At 52.2% G+C, this 21,990-nt stretch overlaps 1 protein-coding gene across 1 annotated transcript in view; it reads right to left on the reverse strand.

Annotated features, from left to right (window-relative positions):
• Positions 1–21,990, reverse strand: part of VPS13D (vacuolar protein sorting 13 homolog D) — a 431,274-nt gene that overhangs the window by 402,551 nt on the left and 6,733 nt on the right. The window contains exons 3-7 of the mRNA XM_082274036.1: positions 9,109–9,186; positions 7,830–8,020; positions 4,604–4,684; positions 4,331–4,447; positions 179–283 (exon numbers count right to left, since the gene is read on the reverse strand). Coding sequence (XP_082130162.1) covers positions 179–283; positions 4,331–4,447; positions 4,604–4,684; positions 7,830–8,020; positions 9,109–9,186 — 572 coding nt within the window. The remainder of the gene's footprint in view (positions 1–178; positions 284–4,330; positions 4,448–4,603; positions 4,685–7,829; positions 8,021–9,108; positions 9,187–21,990) is intronic.

The following is a 21,990-nucleotide window of genomic DNA, read 5'->3' on the forward strand; positions in this document are numbered from 1 at the left end:
TATGGACATTTCAACCAGAACTTACCCCTGTATATTCCCACCTCTTCCCAGCCTATAGAGCGCTTATAGACAGAGCTGGGATAAAAATCACAAATCCTCAGCGGCTCCTCTGAGTACACGGCACATCATCTTCCTAATCAATGGATTCCCTATGAATGACATATTGACCTCTCCTCACCTGTAGCTCCGCCGGAGGAAGATCACCCAATAAAGTGCTGCTTACATCCCAATAGACACTGAAATCTTCAACTTCCAATTGTTTCTTCCTCATTAATTTCTCCACCTAGAAAGAAAAACAAATCACAGCGAGGACTGAGAACACTGCGCAAAATGCACCTTCATCAAAGTGGACAAAAATCCCTGCACCAGGCCCAGTGTGTGTATATATATATATATATACACACACACACACACTTACCAAAAGTATTGGGACGCCTCCTTTACACACACATGAAGTTTAATGGCATCCCAGTCTTATGCCCCATACACACGTGCAGATTGTCTGCAGACTTACCTTTTCTATGTAGTGCAAGGGCCTGCCGAATTGCATACAAATTGAAAGTGTTTAGGTTTGACCTCATATTATATGGTTTTGGTAAGTCTGCAGACAAAAGTCTGCAGATAATCTGCACGTGTGTACGGGGCATTAGTCCGTAGGATTCAATATTGGGTTGGCTCCACCCTTTGCAGCTATAACAGCTTCAACTCTTCTGGGAAGGCCGTCCACAAGGTTTAGGAGTGTCTATGGGAATGTTTGACTATTCTGCCAGAAGAGCATTTGTGAGGTCAGGCACTGATGTTGGATGAGAAGGCCTGGCTCGCAGTCTCCACTCTAATTCATCCCAAAGGTGTTGTATGGGGTTGAGGTCAGGACTCTGTGCAGGCCAGTCATGTTCCTCCACCCCAAACTCAGTCATCCATGTCTTTATGGACCTTGCTTTGTGCACTGGTCCAAATCATTTGGTGGAGGGGGGAATATGGTGTGGAGGGGGGATTATGGTGTGGGGATTATGGTGTGGGGGGATTATAGTGTGGGGGTTTGTTTTTCAGCAGTTGGGATTGGCCCCTTAGTTCCAGTGAAGGGAACTCTTAAGGCGTCAGCATACCAAGACATTTTGGCCAATTTCATGCTCCCAACTTTGTGGGAGGAGTTTGGGGATGGCCCCTCCCTGTTCCAACATGACTGCGCACCAGTGCACAAAGCAAGGTCCTTCACTGGAACTAAGGGGCCAAGCCCAACCCCTGAAAAACAACCCCACACCATAATCCCCCCTCCACCAAATGATATGGACCAGTGCACAAAGCAAGGTCCATAAAGACATGGATGAGTGAGTTTGGGGTGAAGGAATTCGGCTGGCCTGCACAGAGTCCTGACCTCAACCCGTTACACTTTGGATGAATTTGATCAAAGACTGCGAGCCAGGCCTTCTGAAGACTGGGATGCCATTTAATTTCATGTGCGTGTAAAGGTCAGTGCCCCAATACTGTAGGTAATATAGTGTATATACACACACAGAGCCTGCCCTGCCACAGTGAATGTACAGCAATGCAGCAACTTAACCAGTTACCTGCCACCCGACGCAGTTTGACTAGATTGCGCGAATCGACGTAACTGTACGTCAGTCGCGCATGGGGCTATGGAGCGCGCGCCCGCTGTCCCCACAATGATCTGATTTGGTTCAGAACTGATCAGTCATCAGGTCCAGGCCAATGATTTATGGACTGGACCTGGTGATCGGTTCTGACCAATTGCAGAACGTCCTGAGCCCCTGTAATGTAATCACAGGCACAGGGAATGATGCAATCTGCTCTCCTGGTGCCCTTTTCAGTTCCAGCGTGAGAGGAGAGAACATCAACTGTGAGTACACAAGCACTACACTGACACCAGTACACATAGGCACACATTTAACCCCCTGATCACCCCCCATTAACCCTTTCACTCCCTGTCACATTGTCACTGCATACAGTATACAGATAATTTACTGATCAGTGTATTAGTGTCTTGGGTGACGCCAGTTAGTGTTGGAGACAGTTAGTGGTAGTTTAGTGGCAGTCCCAGATAATTTTAGGGTCCCCGCCATATATCTCCTAATAAAGATTTAACCCCCTGATCACCCCCCAGTTAACCCCTTCATTGCCCTATCACAGTGTCACTATTATAGTGTACAGGTCTTTTCTTTGATCACTGTATTAGTGTCACCGGTGACATCAGTTACCGTTAACATTAGTTAGCGTCACTCCAGATTTCCCATCACATATTTAGTATTACATTTTAACCCTTTGATTGCCAGTGACTTAACACACTAAACACCTCCATTACTAGTATAGTGTCTGAATGGATCAATATCTTTGATCTGATCAGAACTATACTAGGGTCCCCAATAGTTTAGTGTTCCCAAAATGCAGCATTAGCAGGGTGAGCCCCGACACCTACCACCTAGCCCCTCTGTGCCCACCACCCCAAGAAGTGCAGTATCAATAGATTTCTGTCACTTCCAATACACAGTACACTAAACAGCAACGTTAGAGTCAGGTCTGATCTCTGCTAGCACTAGCAGTTACATTTTTTGGTAGCGGTTCAAACAGTCCTTGACAACCAGGTGCTTTATTACCTGTGAGTCCCACTAGGCACCTATAAATTTATTGGCCAAAATGTCCAAACAGAGGTACACTAATGAAGAGGCCTACACTATGCTGAGCATGTCAGATAAGAGCGAAGGGGAAGACTCACTGTCAGATTCAGGCTCAGTATTGGAACCTGTAGAGAGCAGCGGCACCCTGACTGATAGCTCTGATGACGTAGTAGTGGTCCCTGCTAAGGTCAGGTGTACCCAACCCCGTTCTTCTGTTGTTGATGTGCAGCAATTGCAGGGTTCTCGTATGCAGCAGAGTGTCGGTACTAGAACCGCTCAACCTTCTGGTGAACTGGCAAGCACCAGAGGCCTAGTACACACTGGTCATAGTCAAACCAGCACTGCAGTAACACTTGGTGAGGTGGCGAGTCCCATAAGTGCAGTTCAAGCTGGTGCGTTGGCTAGCACAAGTAGCCACCAAGAATTTGAAGACAAACCCGTAGAGCCCATAGTGTCCTTCCTGATGTGCTTGCAAATACTGATTGGGAGCCCACCACTTCTACAGAGCCCGTACTTCCCCCATTCACTGGCCAACCCGGAATTCAGATGGAAACAGCCAATTTTACGCCCACCAAAAGAAAGCTCTATTTGCGGGAAAAAAAGGGCATTCATTTTGATTGGTTACAGTGTTGCATGACTGCACAATTACCAGTTAAAGTCACGCAGTGCCAAATTGCAAAAAATGGCCTGGTCCTTAAGTGGTTAAAGAGGTTGTAAACCCTTTTTTTTTTTTTTTTTTTTTTCTTTTTGACCCTGCAAGAGAAACACAAAGAGCTAGTATGCATCGCATACTAGCTCATTATGAAATACTTACCTTAGAACGAGCCCTCGCCGTGCCGCCCGCTTAGCTGGATGATGGGCGACATGTCCAGTCGCCCGTCTTCTGGGATCGCGGCATCCGGACATCTGATTGGCCGGAGCCGCGGTGACGTCACTCCTGCGCACGCGAGCCGACAGTCGCGGCACGGGTCTCTGAAGAAACTGCACCAGCAGCCATTCCTTCAGAGCGCATGCCCCAGTGACGTCACTGGATGCATGTAAGGTAAATATCTCCTAAACGGTACATGTTTAGGAGATATTTACAGTACCTATAGGGAGGCCTTATCATAGGATCATCTATAGCTACAACTTGCAGAGGAGGGTTTACTTCCTCTTTAAATGGTTTCAAAAATCCCTTATATAAAGTGACCAGAATACGGCCCCGATTTTTGGCCAGGACATGGCCTCGATTTTTGGCCAGGACACGGCCTCGATTTTTGGCCAGGACACGGCCCTGATTTTTGGCCAGGACACGGCCCCGATTTTTGGCCAGGACACGGCCCCGATTTTTGGCCAGGACACGGCCCCGATTTTTGGCCAGGACACGGCCCCGATTTTTGGCCAGGACACGGCCCCGATTTTTGGCCAGGACACGGCCCCGATTTTTGGCCAGGACACGGCCCCGATTTTTGGCCAGGACACGGCCCCGATTTTTGGCCAGGACACGGCCCCGATTTTTGGCCAGGACACGGCCCCGATTTTTGGCCAGGACACGGCCCCGATTTTTGGCCAGGACACGGCCCCGATTTTTGGCCAGGACACGGCCCCGATTTTTGGCCAGGACACGGCCCCGATTTTTGGCCAGGACATGGCGCCAATTTTTGGCCAGGACATGGCGCCAATTTTTGGCCAGGACATGGTGCCGATTTTGCACTTACAGGCTCATGAGTGGCATTCTGGACAGACACATTTTTAATGCAGACTCCAAAGGCGAATGGGTGCGATGGATCCGTAACTCCATCTTCAAACCTCAGGTGGACGTCCTGGATTTTCAGCTGCAGTAAAGAAGAAGAATGGAAATAACTGAGTGATCACAAAGCGATTTCATTGCATATTGTGAGCGATCCATCATAGCCCAGACTGCAGAGGAATGATCTCCATAGTGTGCTGGGTATGAGGGTTGTGTTCATTATCTCAGAGCTTTTACTTACTTCAATATTGTCCACAATTCTGGTGACAATGGAGGCGGTGACGGTGTACCAGTACGACTCTCCTTTCTGCTCTTGCTCGCTCTGGGGGAAAATCACAGACATTTCACACAATGCAATTCCCGATTGTTCAGCACTTCTGCAGCATTAGAACTCTTCTAGAAAATATCATTTCCATAAAGCGACACTTCAGCCAAAACATTCAGAGCTCACTCACACTTTGCTTCAATATCTGGCATTGGACGCTTTTTTAAAGTGCTCGGATTGCCAATCAAAGCTCCACCCACTAAATAAAATGGTCACCTCACAGTCCCGGTCACACATCAAAAATTATCCCCCCCCCCCCCCCCCACGTCACTTTCTTGGTGCTTCAAAGCACTTCCAATCTCTCCACAGAAGTCTATGACAACGCTCGCTAACTCCTGCAGATTTTGAGGGGCTTTTATTCAGCGTTCGCTTCACATTGGAGGTATTGCAGGTATGAGAGATCCCAGGAGGCAACAAGTGAACCGGAAAGACGTCATCAGCAGTCACTCCCGGTTCATGTGTATATATCATGGGGGAAAGACGTCATCAGCAGTCACTCCCGGTTCATGTGTATATATCATGGGGGAAAGACGTCATCGGCAGTCACTCCCGGTTCATGTGTATATATCATGGGGGAAAGACGTCATCAGCAGTCACTCCCGGTTCATGTGTATATATCATGGGGGAAAGACGTCATCGGCAGTCACTCCCGGTTCATGTGTATATATCATGGGGGAAAGACGCCATCAGCAGTCACTCCCGGTTCATGTGTATATATCATGGGGGAAAGACGTCATCGGCAGTCACTCCCGGTTCATGTGTATATATTGTGGGGGAAAGACGTCATCGGCAGTCACTCCCGGTTCATGTGTATATATTGTGGGGGAAAGACGCCATCAGCAGTCACTCCCGGTTCATGTGTATATATTGTGGGGGAAAGACGTCATCAGCAGTCACTCCCGGTTCATGTGTATATATCATGGGGGAAAGACGTCATCGGCAGTCACTCCCGGTTCATGTGTATATATCATGGGGGAAAGACGGCATCAGCAGTCACTCCCGGTTCATGTGTATATATTGTGGGGGAAAGACGGCATCAGCAGTCACTCCCGGTTCATGTGTATATATTGTGGGGGAAAGACGGCATCAGCAGTCACTCCCGGTTCATGTGTATATATTGTGGGGGAAAGACGGCATCAGCAGTCACTCCCGGTTCATGTGTATATATTGTGGGGGAAAGACGGCATCAGCAGTCACTCCCGGTTCATGTGTATATATTGTGGGGGAAAGACGGCATCAGCAGTCACTCCCGGTTCATGTGTATATATTGTGGGGGAAAGACGGCATCAGCAGTCACTCCCGGTTCATGTGTATATATCATGGGGGAAAGACGTCATCGGCAGTCACTCCCGGTTCATGTGTATATATTGTGGGGGAAAGACGTCATCGGCAGTCACTCCCGGTTCATGTGTATATATTGTGGGGGAAAGACGTCATCGGCAGTCACTCCCGGTTCATGTGTATATATTGTGGGGGAAAGACGTCATCGGCAGTCACTCCCGGTTCATGTGTATATATTGTGGGGGAAAGACGTCATCAGCAGTCACTCCCGGGTTCATGTGTATATATTGTGGGAGTCCCGGGTGCAGACCTCACATCTGCTGCACAGCGTGGAGCAGCAGGAAGGTGGGCGGAGTCCAGACTGGAGAGGAGCAACTAGCAGACGACACACACAGTGTGCAACATGGGAATGCTATAGCAGAAGGCGAGCGGGGATCAGAGAGAGAGGACTGAGAGAAAGAGGATCAGCAGAGCTGGGGGACCAGAGCAGGAGAAACTAGCAGACGTCACACATAGTGAGCAGCATGGGAGTCATATAGTGGGAGGTGAGCAGGGACCAGAGAAAGAAGGGGATCAGCAAACCAGAGGATCAGCAGAGCTGGAGGTCACTACTGAGTGGGAAATCAGCAGAGCTGGGGTTTACTACAGAGCAGGGCATCAGCAGAGCTGGGGTTTACTACAGAGCGGGGAGGATCAGCAGAGCTACAGGTTACTACTGAGCGGGGAGGATCAGCAGAGCTACAGGTTACTACTGTGCGGGGGGATCAGCAGAGCTACAGGTTACTACTGAGCAGGGGGATCAGCAGAGCTACAGGTTACTACTGAGCGGAGGATCAGCAGAGCTACAGGTTACTACTGAGCAGGGGATCAGCAGAGCTACAGGTTACTACTGAGCGGAGGATCAGCAGAGCTACAGGTTACTACTGTGCGGGGGGATCAGCAGAGCTACAGGTTACTACTGAGCAGGGGATCAGCAGAGCTACAGGTTACTACTGAGCGGAGGATCAGCAGAGCTACAGGTTACTACTGAGCGGAGGATCAGCAGAGCTACAGGTTACTACTGAGCGGAGGATCAGCAGAGCTGGGAGTACTACTGAGCAGGGGATCTGCTGAAAAAGGGTACTAATAAACTGGGGATCTGATAAACAGAGGTACTAATAAACTGGGGATCTGCTGAGTGGGGGTACTATTGAGCTGGTGTTCTAATAGGCCCCTTTAAAACAAATAGAAAAAAGGGGGGGTTCCCTCTGGAGGGGGAGGGGTTTCCCCACTCATTGTTGGCCACAGTGACAATGGTGGAGGAAATTAGGGGAAGTCTAGGAATTTGTAGGTTGAATAGTAATGGAGAAGGTTGCCAGGGCAGGGGGGAGGGGTTCCCGCTCATTGTTGGTCACTGTGGCAACGGAGGAGGAAATCAGGGGACATCTTGGAATTTGTAGGTTGAATAGCAATAGAGAAGGTTCCCTGGGCAGGGGGGGGCTGGGGGTGCCCACTAGCTGTTGGTCATAGGAGGAAATGAGGGGAAATCTCTGAATATGTAGGTTGAATAGTAATGGAGAAGGTTCCCTGGGCGGGGGGGGGGGGGGGGATAGGTTGAATAGTAATGGAGAAGGTTCCCTGGGTGAGGGGGGGAGGAGTTTCCCTCTGGGGGGGGGGGGGGATAGGTTGAATAGTAATGGAGAAGGTTTCTTGGGCAGGGAGGAGGGTTTTCTCTTTGGAGGGGGAGGAGTTTCCCTCTGGAGGGGGAGGGGAGGGGGATAGGTTGAATAGTAATGGGGAAGGTTCCCTGGGTGAGGGGGGGAGGAGTTTCCCTCTGGGGGGGGGGGGGATAGGTTGAATAGTAATGGAGAAGGTCGGATACCTTCCATTTGTCCTCCAAGGCTTTCAGAAGAGTTTTTTTGCGAACTTTTTCCAACAACTTCTCCTTCAGCTCATCAAAGTCTTCCGGTTTTTCCGGAGATCCGATTAAATGAAGTTTGGAGATGGAGATCACCCATGGATCCAGGTGTGGCCGGTAAAAGGGGATCTGGATTCTTATTTTGCCGATAAAACCTACAAAAAAGGAAAGAATGGAAATGTATAGAAAGTGAGAGTCGTACCTGGGGACCCCAATCTCCAACAAACTCTCCATCTGGTTTAGTCATTCAGGGTTGGAAGGAATTCGGCAACAATTAAAGTTTTTCATATCTAACAACAAATCCCCTCTGCCCTCCTAAACACTTTGCCACCCCCCCCCCCACGCCCCCCTAAGCTTAACCCAAAATACTCAACACTAAACCCAATTCTATAACCTTTTAACCAATTTACCCCCCAGCCCAATACCGACATTTCTCTCCTACAAGTAAAAATCATTTTTTTTGCTAGAAAATTACTTAGAACCCCCAAACATTACACATTTTTAAAAACAGAGACCCTGGTGAATAAAAGGGGGTTGTACAGACCAGGCCCACTGGGTGCTTGGTCTGATCCGGCCCCTGGGTGCCTAGTCTGTGTGGGCCCCAAGGTGTCTGGCCTGTATAGGCCCAATGGTCTGTGTGGGCCCCTGGGTGTCTGGTCTGTGCAGGTGTGGGCCTCTGGGTGCTAGGTCTATGTAGGTGTGGGACCCTGGTCTGTGCGGGCCCCCTGGTGCCCGGACTGTGCAGGTGTGGGCCCCTGGGTGCCTGGTCTATGTAGGTGTGGGCCTCTGGGTGCCTGGTCTATGTAGGTGTGGGCCCCTGGGTGTCTGGTCTGTGCAGGTGTGGGCCTCTGGGTGCTAGGTCTATGTAGGTGTGGGACCCTGGTCTGTGCGGGCCCCTGGGTGCCCGGACTGTGCAGGTGTGGGCCCCTGGGTGCCTGGTCTATGTAGGTGTGGGACCCTGGTCTGTGCGGGCCCCTGGGTGCCCGGACTGTGCAGGTGTGGGCCCCTGGGTGCCTGGTCTATGTAGGTGTGGGCCCCTGGGTGCCTGGTCTATGTAGGTGTGGGCCTCTGGGTGCCTGGTCTATGTAGGTGTGGGCCCCTGGGTGTCTGGTCTGTGCAGGTGTGGGCCTCTGGGTGCTAGGTCTATGTAGGTGTGGGACCCTGGTCTGTGCGGGCCCCTGGGTGCCTGGTCTGGTCAGTTGTATTACTGGTCCTCAGTCACCGGCTCTCTTTTATAACTGACCTGCTTTCACTTCGAATGGCAGTTCCAGTTCTCTCAGAGCGTCCTTCTTCAATGGGAGATTTTCCAGTTCCACCGCACCTGAGAACACACAAAACAATCCCATCACCAATCCCATCACCAATCCCATCATCAATCCCATCATCAATCCCAATCCCATCAACAATCACCAATCCCATCACCAATCTCATCATCAATCCCAATCACCAATCCCAATCCCATCACCAATCCCATCATCAATCCCAATCCCATCAACAATCACCAATCCCATCACCAATCTCATCATCAATCCCAATCACCAATCCCAATCCCATCACCAATCCCATCATCAATCCCAATCCCAATCACCAATCCCATCACCAATCCCAATCACCAATCCCAGTCCCATCATCAATCCCAATCACCAATCCCAATCCCATCAACAATCCCATCATCAATCCCAATCACCAATCCCAATCCCAATCACCAATCCCATCATCAATCCCATCACCAATCCCAATCACCAATCCCATCACCAATCCCAATCCCATCAACAATCACCAATACCATCACCAATCTCATCATCAATCCCAATCACCAATCCCAATCCCATCACCAATCCCATCATCAATCCCATCACCAATCCCAATCACCAATCCCATCACCAATCCCAATCCCATCAACAATCACCAATACCATCACCAATCTCATCATCAATCCCAATCACCAATCCCAGTCCCATCATCAATCCCAATCACCAATCCCAATCCCCAATCCCATCACCAATCCCAATCCCATCAACAATCTCATCATCAATCCCAATCACCAATCCCAATCCCATCACCAATCCCATCATCAATCCCATCACCAATCCCAATCACCAATCCCATCACCAATCCCAATCCCATCAACAATCACCAATACCATCACCAATCTCATCATCAATTCCAATCACCAATCCCAGTCCCATCATCAATCCCAATCACCAATCCCAATCCCATCAACAATCCCATCATCAATCCCATCACCAATCCAATCACCAATCCCAATCCCATCATCAATCCCATCATCAATCCCATCACCAATCCCATCACCAATCCCATCATCAATCCCATCACCAATCCCAATCCCATCAACAATCACCAATCCCATCACCAATCCCATCATCAATCCCATCACCAATCCCAATCCCATCAACAATCCCATCACCAATCCCAATCCCATCACCAATCCCATCATCAATCCCATCACCAATCCCAATCACCAATCCCATCACCAATCCCAATCCCATCAACAATCACCAATCCCATCACCAATCCCATCATCAATCCCATCACCAATCCCAATCCCATCAACAATCCCATCACCAATCCCAATTCCATCACCAATCCCAATCCCAATTCCATCAACAATCCCATCATCAATCCCAATCACCAATCCCATCACCAATCCCAATCCCATCACCAATCCCATCAACAATTCCATCAACAATCCCATCACCAATTCCATCAACAATCCCAGCGACAATAATAATTCCATCAACAATCCCATCACCAATCCCTCCATTGTTACCCGACCGGCTCCGGTGACACCGACTCACCATCCTCCACAATAATACAACCAGAACCCAGATAGAATGTAATATTACATAGCAATCATCTCTACATCCCCACCAATCCCCTTACAGCACACCATGGTAATCACCTCTACATCCCCACCAATCCCCATACAGCACACCATGGTAATCATCTCTACATCCCCACCAATCCCCATACAGCACACCATGGTAATCACCTCTACATCCCCACCAATCCCCATACAGCACACCATGGTAATCATCTCTACATCCCCACCAATCCCCTTACAGCACACCATGGTAATCACCTCTACATCCCCACCAATCCCCATACAGCACACCATGGTAATCACCTCTACATCCCCACCAATCCCCATACAGCACACCATGGTAATCAACTCTACATCCCCACCAATCCCCATACAGCACACCATGGTAATCACCTCTACATCCCCACCAATCCCCTTACAGCACACCATGGTAATCACCTCTACATCCCCACCAATCCCCATACAGCACACCATGGTAATCATCTCTACATCCCCACCAATCCCCATACAGCACACCATGGTAATCACCTCTACATCCCCACCAATCCCCATACAGCACACCATGGTAATCATCTCTACATCCCCACCAATCCCCTTACAGCACACCATGGTAATCACCTCTACATCCCCACCAATCCCCATACAGCACACCATGGTAATCACCTCTACATCCCCACCAATCCCCATACAGCACACCATGGTAATCAACTCTACATCCCCACCAATCCCCATACAGCACACCATGGTAATCACCTCTACATCCCCACCAATCCCCATACAGCACACCATGGTAATCACCTCTACATCCCCACCAATCCCCATACAGCACACCATGGTAATCAACTCTACATCCCCACCAATCCCCATACAGCACACCATGGTAATCATCTCTACATCCCCACCAATCCCCATACAGCACACCATGGTAATCATCTCTACATCCCCACCAATCCCCATACAGCACACCATGGTAATCAACTCTACATCCCCACCAATCCCCATACAGCACACCATGGTAATCATCTCTACATCCCCACCAATCCCCATACAGCACACCATGGTAATCATCTCTACATCCCCACCAATCCCCATACAGCACACCATGGTAATCACCTCTACATCCCCACCAATCCCCATACAGCACACCATGGTAATCAACTCTACATCCCCACCAATCCCCATACAGCACACCATGGTAATCATCTCTACATCTCCACCAATCCCCATACAGCACACCATGGTAATCACCTCTACATCCCCACCAATCCCCATACAGCACACCATGGTAATCACCTCTACATCCCCACCAATCCTCATACAGCACACCATGGTAATCACCTCTACATCCCCACCAATCCCCATACAGCACACCATGGTAATCACCTCTACATCTCCACCAATCCCCATACAGCACACCATGGTAATCACCTCTACATCCCCACCAATCCCCATACAGCACACCATGGTAATCACCTCTACATCCCTACCAATCCCCATACAGCACACCATGGTAATCACCTCTACATCCCCACCAATCCCCATACAGCACACCATGGTAATCATCTCTACATCCCCACCAATCCCCTTACAGCACACCATGGTAATCACCTCTACATCCCCACCAATCCCCATACAGCACACCATGGTAATCATCTCTACATCCCCACCAATCCCCATACAGCACACCATGGTAATCACCTCTACATCCCCACCAATCCCCATACAGCACACCATGGTAATCATCTCTACATCCCCACCAATCCCCTTACAGCACACCATGGTAATCACCTCTACATCCCCACCAATCCCCATACAGCACACCATGGTAATCACCTCTACATCCCCACCAATCCCCATACAGCACACCATGGTAATCAACTCTACATCCCCACCAATCCCCATACAGCACACCATGGTAATCACCTCTACATCCCCACCAATCCCCATACAGCACACCATGGTAATCACCTCTACATCCCCACCAATCCCCATACAGCACACCATGGTAATCAACTCTACATCCCCACCAATCCCCATACAGCACACCATGGTAATCATCTCTACATCCCCACCAATCCCCATACAGCACACCATGGTAATCATCTCTACATCCCCACCAATCCCCATACAGCACACCATGGTAATCAACTCTACATCCCCACCAATCCCCATACAGCACACCATGGTAATCATCTCTACATCCCCACCAATCCCCATACAGCACACCATGGTAATCATCTCTACATCCCCACCAATCCCCATACAGCACACCATGGTAATCACCTCTACATCCCCACCAATCCCCATACAGCACACCATGGTAATCAACTCTACATCCCCACCAATCCCCATACAGCACACCATGGTAATCATCTCTACATCTCCACCAATCCCCATACAGCACACCATGGTAATCACCTCTACATCCCCACCAATCCCCATACAGCACACCATGGTAATCACCTCTACATCCCCACCAATCCTCATACAGCACACCATGGTAATCATCTCTACATCCCCACCAATCCCCATACAGCACACCATGGTAATCACCTCTACATCTCCACCAATCCCCATACAGCACACCATGGTAATCACCTCTACATCCCCACCAATCCCCATACAGCACACCATGGTAATCACCTCTACATCCCTACCAATCCCCATACAGCACACCATGGTAATCACCTCTACATCCCCACCAATCCCCATACAGCACACCATGGTAATCATCTCTACATCCCCACCAATCCCCATACAGCACACCATGGTAATCACCTCTACATCCCCACCAATCCCCATACAGCACACCATGGTAATCACCTCTACATCCCCACCAATCCCCATACAGCACACCATGGTAATCACCTCTACATCCCCACCAATCCCCATACAGCACACCATGGTAATCACCTCTACATCCCCACCAATCCCCATACAGCACACCATGGTAATCAACTCTACATCCCCACCAATCCCCATACAGCACACCATGGTAATCACCTCTACATCCCCACCAATCCCCATACAGCACACCATGGTAATCACCTCTACATCCCCACCAATCCCCATACAGCACACCATGGTAATCATCTCTACATCCCCACCAATCCCCATACAGCACACCATGGTAATCACCTCTACATCCCCACCAATCCCCATACAGCACACCATGGTAATCACCTCTACATCCCCACCAATCCCCATACAGCACACCATGGTAATCAACTCTACATCCCCACCAATCCCCATACAGCACACCATGGTAATCATCTCTACATCCCCACCAATCCCCATACAGCACACCATGGTAATCATCTCTACATCCCCACCAATCCCCATACAGCACACCATGGTAATCAACTCTACATCCCCACCAATCCCCATACAGCACACCATGGTAATCATCTCTACATCCCCACCAATCCCCATACAGCACACCATGGTAATCATCTCTACATCCCCACCAATCCCCATACAGCACACCATGGTAATCACCTCTACATCCCCACCAATCCTCATACAGCACACCATGGTAATCATCTCTACATCCCCACCAATCCCCATACAGCACACCATGGTAATCACCTCTACATCCCCACCAATCCCCATACAGCACACCATGGTAATCACCTCTACATCCCTACCAATCCCCATACAGCACACCATGGTAATCACCTCTACATCCCCACCAATCCCCATACAGCACACCATGGTAATCACCTCTACATCCCCACCAATCCCCATACAGCACACCATGGTAATCACCTCTACATCCCCACCAATCCCCATACAGCACACCATGGTAATCAACTCTACATCCCCACCAATCCCCATACAGCACACCATGGTAATCATCTCTACATCTCCACCAATCCCCATACAGCACACCATGGTAATCACCTCTACATCCCCACCAATCCCCATACAGCACACCATGGTAATCACCTCTACATCCCCACCAATCCTCATACAGCACACCATGGTAATCATCTCTACATCCCCACCAATCCCCATACAGCACACCATGGTAATCACCTCTACATCTCCACCAATCCCCATACAGCACACCATGGTAATCACCTCTACATCCCCACCAATCCCCATACAGCACACCATGGTAATCACCTCTACATCCCTACCAATCCCCATACAGCACACCATGGTAATCACCTCTACATCCCCACCAATCCCCATACAGCACACCATGGTAATCACCTCTACATCCCCACCAATCCCCATACAGCACACCATGGTAATCACCTCTACATCCCCACCAATCCCCATACAGCACACCATGGTAATCATCTCTACATCCCCACCAATCCCCATACAGCACACCATGGTAATCACCTCTACATCCCCACCAATCCCCATACAGCACACCATGGTAATCACCTCTACATCCCCACCAATCCCCATACAGCACACCATGGTAATCAACTCTACATCCCCACCAATCCCCATACAGCACACCATGGTAATCATCTCTACATCCTCACCAATCCCCATACAGCACACCATGGTAATCACCTCTACATCCCCACCAATCCCCATACAGCACACCATGGTAATCACCTCTACATCCCCACCAATCCCCTTACAGCACACGGCCTGTCACCTATTCTTCATGAAATTCTTCCTTACTGGGGTTTCATATAATTCTACAATGTAATCAGTAAAATCCCATGAGCAACCAGGATGAGATGAATTGCTGCAAGCGCTTCATTATCTCACAATATATCTAAAAATGAGGTGCAATTAATACCAACAAGCGATCAAATGCAAATGTGAATCAATAAATTAATAAATATCATAAAAGTGAAGTTATGAAAAATGAAATACCATTGTGTGGAATAATCACTAATAAGTAAAACAATAATAAATAAAATGAAATAAATGTAGACACAGGTGTATAAGCGCCGGTTCACATTACCGCGACGCTACTTCCCGGGGCGACCTCCAAGATCGCGGTGCGAGCAGCGCGCCGCGACCTCGGAGCGGCCGCCACGGACTTCATAACATTGAAGTCTATGGCGGTCGCCTCCTGGTCGCCCCAAAGAAGCTCCGGACCCTTTTTCTAAGTCGGAGCGACTTGTGTCCCTCCTATTAGAACGGCTCCGCAGCTTCCCTATGGGAGGCGACCTACGGTGACCTGTGAGGCAACCAGGTCGCCTCACAGGCCACCCTAGTGTGAACCGAGGCTAAGAGCCCATTCACACTGAGGCGGCACGACTTCGGGGGGGCGACCTGTGAAGTCGCGTGCACAGCGTGCACCGCGACCTGCAGAGACTTCACATAATGGAAGTCTATGCAAGTCGCTCCGAGGTCGCCCCTTAGTAGTACAGAACCCTTCTTCTAAGTCGGAGTGACTTGTATCGCTCCTATTAGAACGGCTCCTGTGCTAATTAATGGACCGCGACCAACCGCTACTAGTCAGCCTGACAAGTCGCGGTAATGTGAATGGGCTCTTAAAGTCAGTTTTTGTGCAAATAACTCCAAATATAAAAAGTGTTGCCACTTAAAATTCAATTCTTCAAAAGTGCCAATAATGCTGAAAATGTGAAGGTATAAAGTCACATAAAGTGACAATGTGCTCCAAAGGTGACACGGTGAAGATCTCTCCCAAAACCTGGGCACCCCCTTGTGATTGGGCGCCCCCTTGTGATTGGGCGCCCCCTTGTGATTGGGCGCCCCCTTGTGATTGGGCGCCCCCTTGTGATTGGGCGCCCCCTTGTGATTGGGCGCCCCCTTGTGATTAAGCGCTCACCTTGATGGGTGTGACTTTCCACTTAAGCTCAGTCAAAAAGCGCTCGATGTCTCCTTGGATAGAACTTATTCAATCCCTCCAGATGGGGATCCTTCATAGGGAATTGCTTCTTCAGGTATACAGCGATCGTATCATATAAATGGAAAAGAAGCTAGATAGTGCTGAAATCTGAAGACACAACGTCCCTGTGTTGTCACGCGTAGGGGAGGGGCAAGGACGGAGCCTGTGTATGAGAGGCCGTTGGTCTCACCACATCACCCCGATACCCACCTGCGATTATAGATTGCTGCACTGTAACCCCTTCTAAATGTGAGAAATTTGACATATTTATTTAATAAAATGATCTCAGCACTATCTAGCTTCTTTTCCCTTTATATGATACGATCGCTGTATACCTGAAGGAGCAATTCCCTATCATAGGGAATCAGAGAAACGCCGCTAGAAGCCAACGCGGCTAATCGCACATTACCGCCAATGCAAAATGCTACTAAAAGTGCGTTTTTACAGCCGCGTTTTCCTGGCCTTGGCAGCGGCTCTGCAGCTCGGTTTCTCTAACGCCCCGCATGTGGATGAGGACTGAAGGCAGAAGGTGCATTCTATCCATGAAAATAAAAAAAACCTTCTGTGTGCCCCTCCCCCCTCATCCAGCGATGATGCGGGACTCTCCCTCCTCATTGGCTGAGACAGTAACGCAGAGTCATTAACAAGTCAGTGAGCCAATGAGGAGAGAAAGGGGGCGGGGCTCTGTGTCTGAATGGACACAGGCAGCTGTGACTCGGCTTGGTGTCCCCATAGCAAGCTGCTTCCTGTGGGGGCACTCAACATGAGGGAGGGGCCAGGAGCAGGGAAGAGGGATCTGAGAGGAGGACAAATCCATAAGGCTCCATTCACAGCTGGGCGTTTTTCAGCTCAAAAAAAAAACGTTCCAAAATGCCCAACAAGTAAAACCCATTCATTTAAATGGCCCCTGTTCACATCTGAGCGCTTGGCAAAACGCCTGTAGCTGAAAAAAGTACATGAGCTTCTTTTTGCGCTGATTACCAGCGTTTTTGATAGATGTCAAAGCCTGCCTCCAAAAACGCCTGAAAATCGCGGTAAAATGCTACGCTCAAGTGTGAATGCAGCCTTACAGAGCCGCCAAGTAGAACATGTTTGCTATTTTTTTTTATCTAAATAAAAAACATAAAAAAAAAAAGAGACAGAGGGGGGGGGGGGGGAAGGAGCCAGAGAGGAGGGGGGGGGGAGAAGGAGACAGAGAGGAGGTAGGGGGGGGGGGAGAAGAAGACAGAAGAGGGGGGGGGAGAGAAGGAGACAGAGAAGAGGGGGGGGAGAGAGAAGGAGACAGAGAAGAGGGGGGGGAGAGAGAAGGAGACAGAGAAGAGGGGGGGGAGAGAAGGAGACAGAGAGAGGGGGGGGGGGAAGGAGACAGAGAGGAGGGGGGGGGAGAGAAGGAGACAGAGAAGAGGGGGGGGGAGAGAAAGAGACAGAGAAGAGGGGGGGGGGAAGAGAAGGAGACAGAGAAGAGGGGGGGGAGAGAGAAGGAGACAGAGAAGAGGGGGGGGAGAGAAGGAGACAGAGAGGGGGGGGGGGAAAGGAGACAGAGAGGGGGGGGGGGAAGGAGACAGAGAGGAGGGGGGGGGAGAGAAGGAGACAGAGAAGAGGGGGGGGGGAAGAGAAGAAGGAGACAGAGAAGAGGGGGGGGGAAGAGAAGGCGACAGAGAAGAGGGGGGGGGAAGAGAAGGAGACAGAGAAGAGGGGGGGGGGGGAAGAGAAGGAGACAGAGAAGAGGGGGGGGGGAAGAGAAGGAGACAGAGAAGAGGGGGGGGGGAGAGAAGGAGACAGAGAAGAGGGGGGGGGAGAGAAGGAGACAGAGAGAGGGGGGGGAGAAGGAGACAGAGAGAGGGGGGGAGAAGGAGACCGAGAGAGGGGGGGGAGAAGGAGACAGAGAGAGGGGGGGGAGAAGGAGACAGAGAGAGGGGGGGGAGAAGGAGACAGAGAGAGGGGGGGGAGAAGGAGACAGAGAGAGGGGGGGGGGGAGAAGGAGACAGAGAGAGGGGGGGGGGAGAAGGAGACAGAGAGAGGGGGGGGGGAGAAGGAGACAGAGAGAGGGGGGGGAGAAGGAGACATAGAGAGGGGGGGAGAAGGAGACAGAGAGAGGGGGGGGAGAAGGAGACAGAGAGAGGGGGGGGAGAAGGAGACAGAGAGAGGGGGGGGGAGAAGGAGACAGAGAGAGGGGGGGGAGAAGGAGACAGAGAGGGGGGGGGGAAGGAGACAGAGAGGGGGGGGGGAAAGGAGACAGAGAGGGGGGGGGGAAAGGAGACAGAGAGGGGGGGGGGAAGGAGACAGAGAGGGGGGGGGGAAAGGAGACAGAGAGGGGGGGGGGAAAGGAGACAGAGAGGGGGGGAAGGAGACAGAGAGGGGGGGGGGGGGGAGAAGGAGACAGAGAGGAGGTAGGGGGGGGGGAGAAGAAGACAGAAGAGGGGGGGGGAGAGAAGGAGACAGAGAAGAGGGGGGGGAGAGAGAGAAGGAGACAGAGAAGAGGGGGGGGAGAGAGAAGGAGACAGAGAAGAGGGGGGGGAGAGAAGGAGACAGAGAGAGGGGGGGGGGGAAGGAGACAGAGAGGAGGGGGGGGGAGAGAAGGAGACAGAGAAGAGGGGGGGGGAGAGAAAGAGACAGAGAAGAGGGGGGGGGGGAAGAGAAGGAGACAGAGAAGAGGGGGGGGAGAGAGAAGGAGACAGAGAAGAGGGGGGGGAGAGAAGGAGACAGAGAGGGGGGGGGGGGGAAAGGAGACAGAGAGGGGGGGGGGGAAGGAGACAGAGAGGAGGGGGGGGGGAGAGAAGGAGACAGAGAAGAGGGGGGGGGGAAGAGAAGAAGGAGACAGAGAAGAGGGGGGGGGAAGAGAAGGCGACAGAGAAGAGGGGGGGGGAAGAGAAGGAGACAGAGAAGAGGGGGGGGGGGAAGAGAAGGAGACAGAGAAGAGGGGGGGGGGAAGAGAAGGAGACAGAGAAGAGGGGGGGGGGGAGAGAAGGAGACAGAGAAGAGGGGGGGGGAGAGAAGGAGACAGAGAGAGGGGGGGGAGAAGGAGACAGAGAGAGGGGGGGAGAAGGAGACAGAGAGAGGGGGGGGAGAAGGAGACAGAGAGAGGGGGGGGAGAAGGAGACAGAGAGGGGGGGGGGAAAGGAGACAGAGAGGGGGGGGGGGAAAGGAGACAGAGAGGGGGGGGGGAAGGAGACAGAGAGGGGGGGGGGAAGGAGACAGAGAGGGGGGGGGAAAGGAGACAGAGAGGGGGGGGGAAAGGAGACAGAGAGGGGGGGAAGGAGACAGAGAGGGGGGGGGGGGGAGAAGGAGACAGAGAGGAGGTAGGGGGGGGAGAGAAGAAGACAGAAGAGGGGGGGGGAGAGAAGGAGACAGAGAAGAGGGGGGGGAGAGAGAAGGAGACAGAGAAGAGGGGGGGGAGAGAGAAGGAGACAGAGAAGAGGGGGGGGAGAGAAGGAGACAGAGAGAGGGGGGGGGGAAGGAGACAGAGAGGAGGGGGGGGGAGAGAAGGAGACAGAGAAGAGGGGGGGGGAGAGAAAGAGACAGAGAAGAGGGGGGGGGGGAAGAGAAGGAGACAGAGAAGAGGGGGGGGAGAGAGAAGGAGACAGAGAAGAGGGGGGGGAGAGAAGGAGACAGAGAGGGGGGGGGGGGAAAGGAGACAGAGAGGGGGGGGGGGAAGGAGACAGAGAGGAGGGGGGGGGGAAGGAGACAGAGAAGAGGGGGGGGGAAGAGAAGAAGGAGACAGAGAAGAGGGGGGGGGGAAGAGAAGGCGACAGAGAAGAGGGGGGGGGAAGAGAAGGAGACAGAGAAGAGGGGGGGGGGGAAGAGAAGGAGACAGAGAAGAGGGGGGGGGGAAGAGAAGGAGACAGAGAAGAGGGGGGGGGGAGAGAAGGAGACAGAGAAGAGGGGGGGGGAGAGAAGGAGACAGAGAGAGGGGGGGGAGAAGGAGACAGAGAGAGGGGGGGAGAAGGAGACCGAGAGAGGGGGGGGAGAAGGAGACAGAGAGAGGGGGGGAGAAGGAGACAGAGAGAGGGGGGGGAGAAGGAGACAGAGAGAGGGGGGGGAGAAGGAGACAGAGAGAGGGGGGGGAGAAGGAGACAGAGAGAGGGGGGGGAGAAGGAGACAGAGAGAGGGGGGGGGGGAGAAGGAGACAGAGAGAGGGGGGGGGGAGAAGGAGACAGAGAGAGGGGGGGGAGAAGGAGACATAGAGAGGGGGGGAGAAGGAGACAGAGAGAGGGGGGGGAGAAGGAGACAGAGAGAGGGGGGGGAGAAGGAGACAGAGAGAGGGGGGGGGAGAAGGAGACAGAGAGAGGGGGGGGAGAAGGAGACAGAGAGGGGGGGGGGAAGGAGACAGAGAGGGGGGGGGGGAAAGGAGACAGAGAGGGGGGGGGGAAAGGAGACAGAGAGGGGGGGGGAAGGAGACAGAGAGGGGGGGGGGGAAAGGAGACAGAGAGGGGGGGGGAAAGGAGACAGAGAGGGGGGGAAGGAGACAGAGAGGGGGGGGGGGGAGAAGGAGACAGAGAGGAGGTAGGGGGGGGGGAGAAGAAGACAGAAGAGGGGGGGGGAGAGAAGGAGACAGAGAAGAGGGGGGGGAGAGAGAAGGAGACAGAGAAGAGGGGGGGGAGAGAGAAGGAGACAGAGAAGAGGGGGGGGAGAGAGAAGGAGACAGAGAAGAGGGGGGGGAGAGAGAAGGAGACAGAGAAGAGGGGGGGGAGAGAAGGAGACAGAGAGAGGGGGGGGGGAAGGAGACAGAGAGGAGGGGGGGGGAGAGAAGGAGACAGAGAAGAGGGGGGGGAAGAGAAGGAGACAGAGAAGAGGGGGGGGGGGAAGAGAAGGAGACAGAGAAGAGGGGGGGGAGAGAGAAGGAGACAGAGAAGAGGGGGGGGAGAGAAGGAGACAGAGAGGGGGGGGGGGAAAGGAGACAGAGAGGGGGGGGGGAAGGAGACAGAGAGGAGGGGGGGGGGAGAGAAGGAGACAGAGAAGAGGGGGGGGGGAAGAGAAGAAGGAGACAGAGAAGAGGGGGGGGGGGAAGAGAAGGCGACAGAGAAGAGGGGGGGGGAAGAGAAGGAGACAGAGAAGAGGGGGGGGGGGGAAGAGAAGGAGACAGAGAAGAGGGGGGGGGAAGAGAAGGAGACAGAGAAGAGGGGGGGGGGAGAGAAGGAGACAGAGAAGAGGGGGGGGGAGAGAAGGAGACAGAGAGAGGGGGGGGAGAAGGAGACAGAGAGAGGGGGGGAGAAGGAGACCGAGAGAGGGGGGGGAGAAGGAGACAGAGAGAGGGGGGGGAGAAGGAGACAGAGAGAGGGGGGGGAGAAGGAGACAGAGAGAGGGGGGGGAGAAGGAGACAGAGAGAGGGGGGGGAGAAGGAGACAGAGAGAGGGGGGGGGGGAGAAGGAGACAGAGAGAGGGGGGGGGGGAGAAGGAGACAGAGAGAGGGGGGGGAGAAGGAGACATAGAGAGGGGGGGGAGAAGGAGAC

The sequence above is a fragment of the Pelophylax lessonae genome (assembly GCF_965119305.1).
Source record: "Pelophylax lessonae genome assembly, chromosome: 12".
In the NCBI taxonomy this organism is placed as follows: domain Eukaryota; kingdom Metazoa; phylum Chordata; class Amphibia; order Anura; family Ranidae; genus Pelophylax; species Pelophylax lessonae.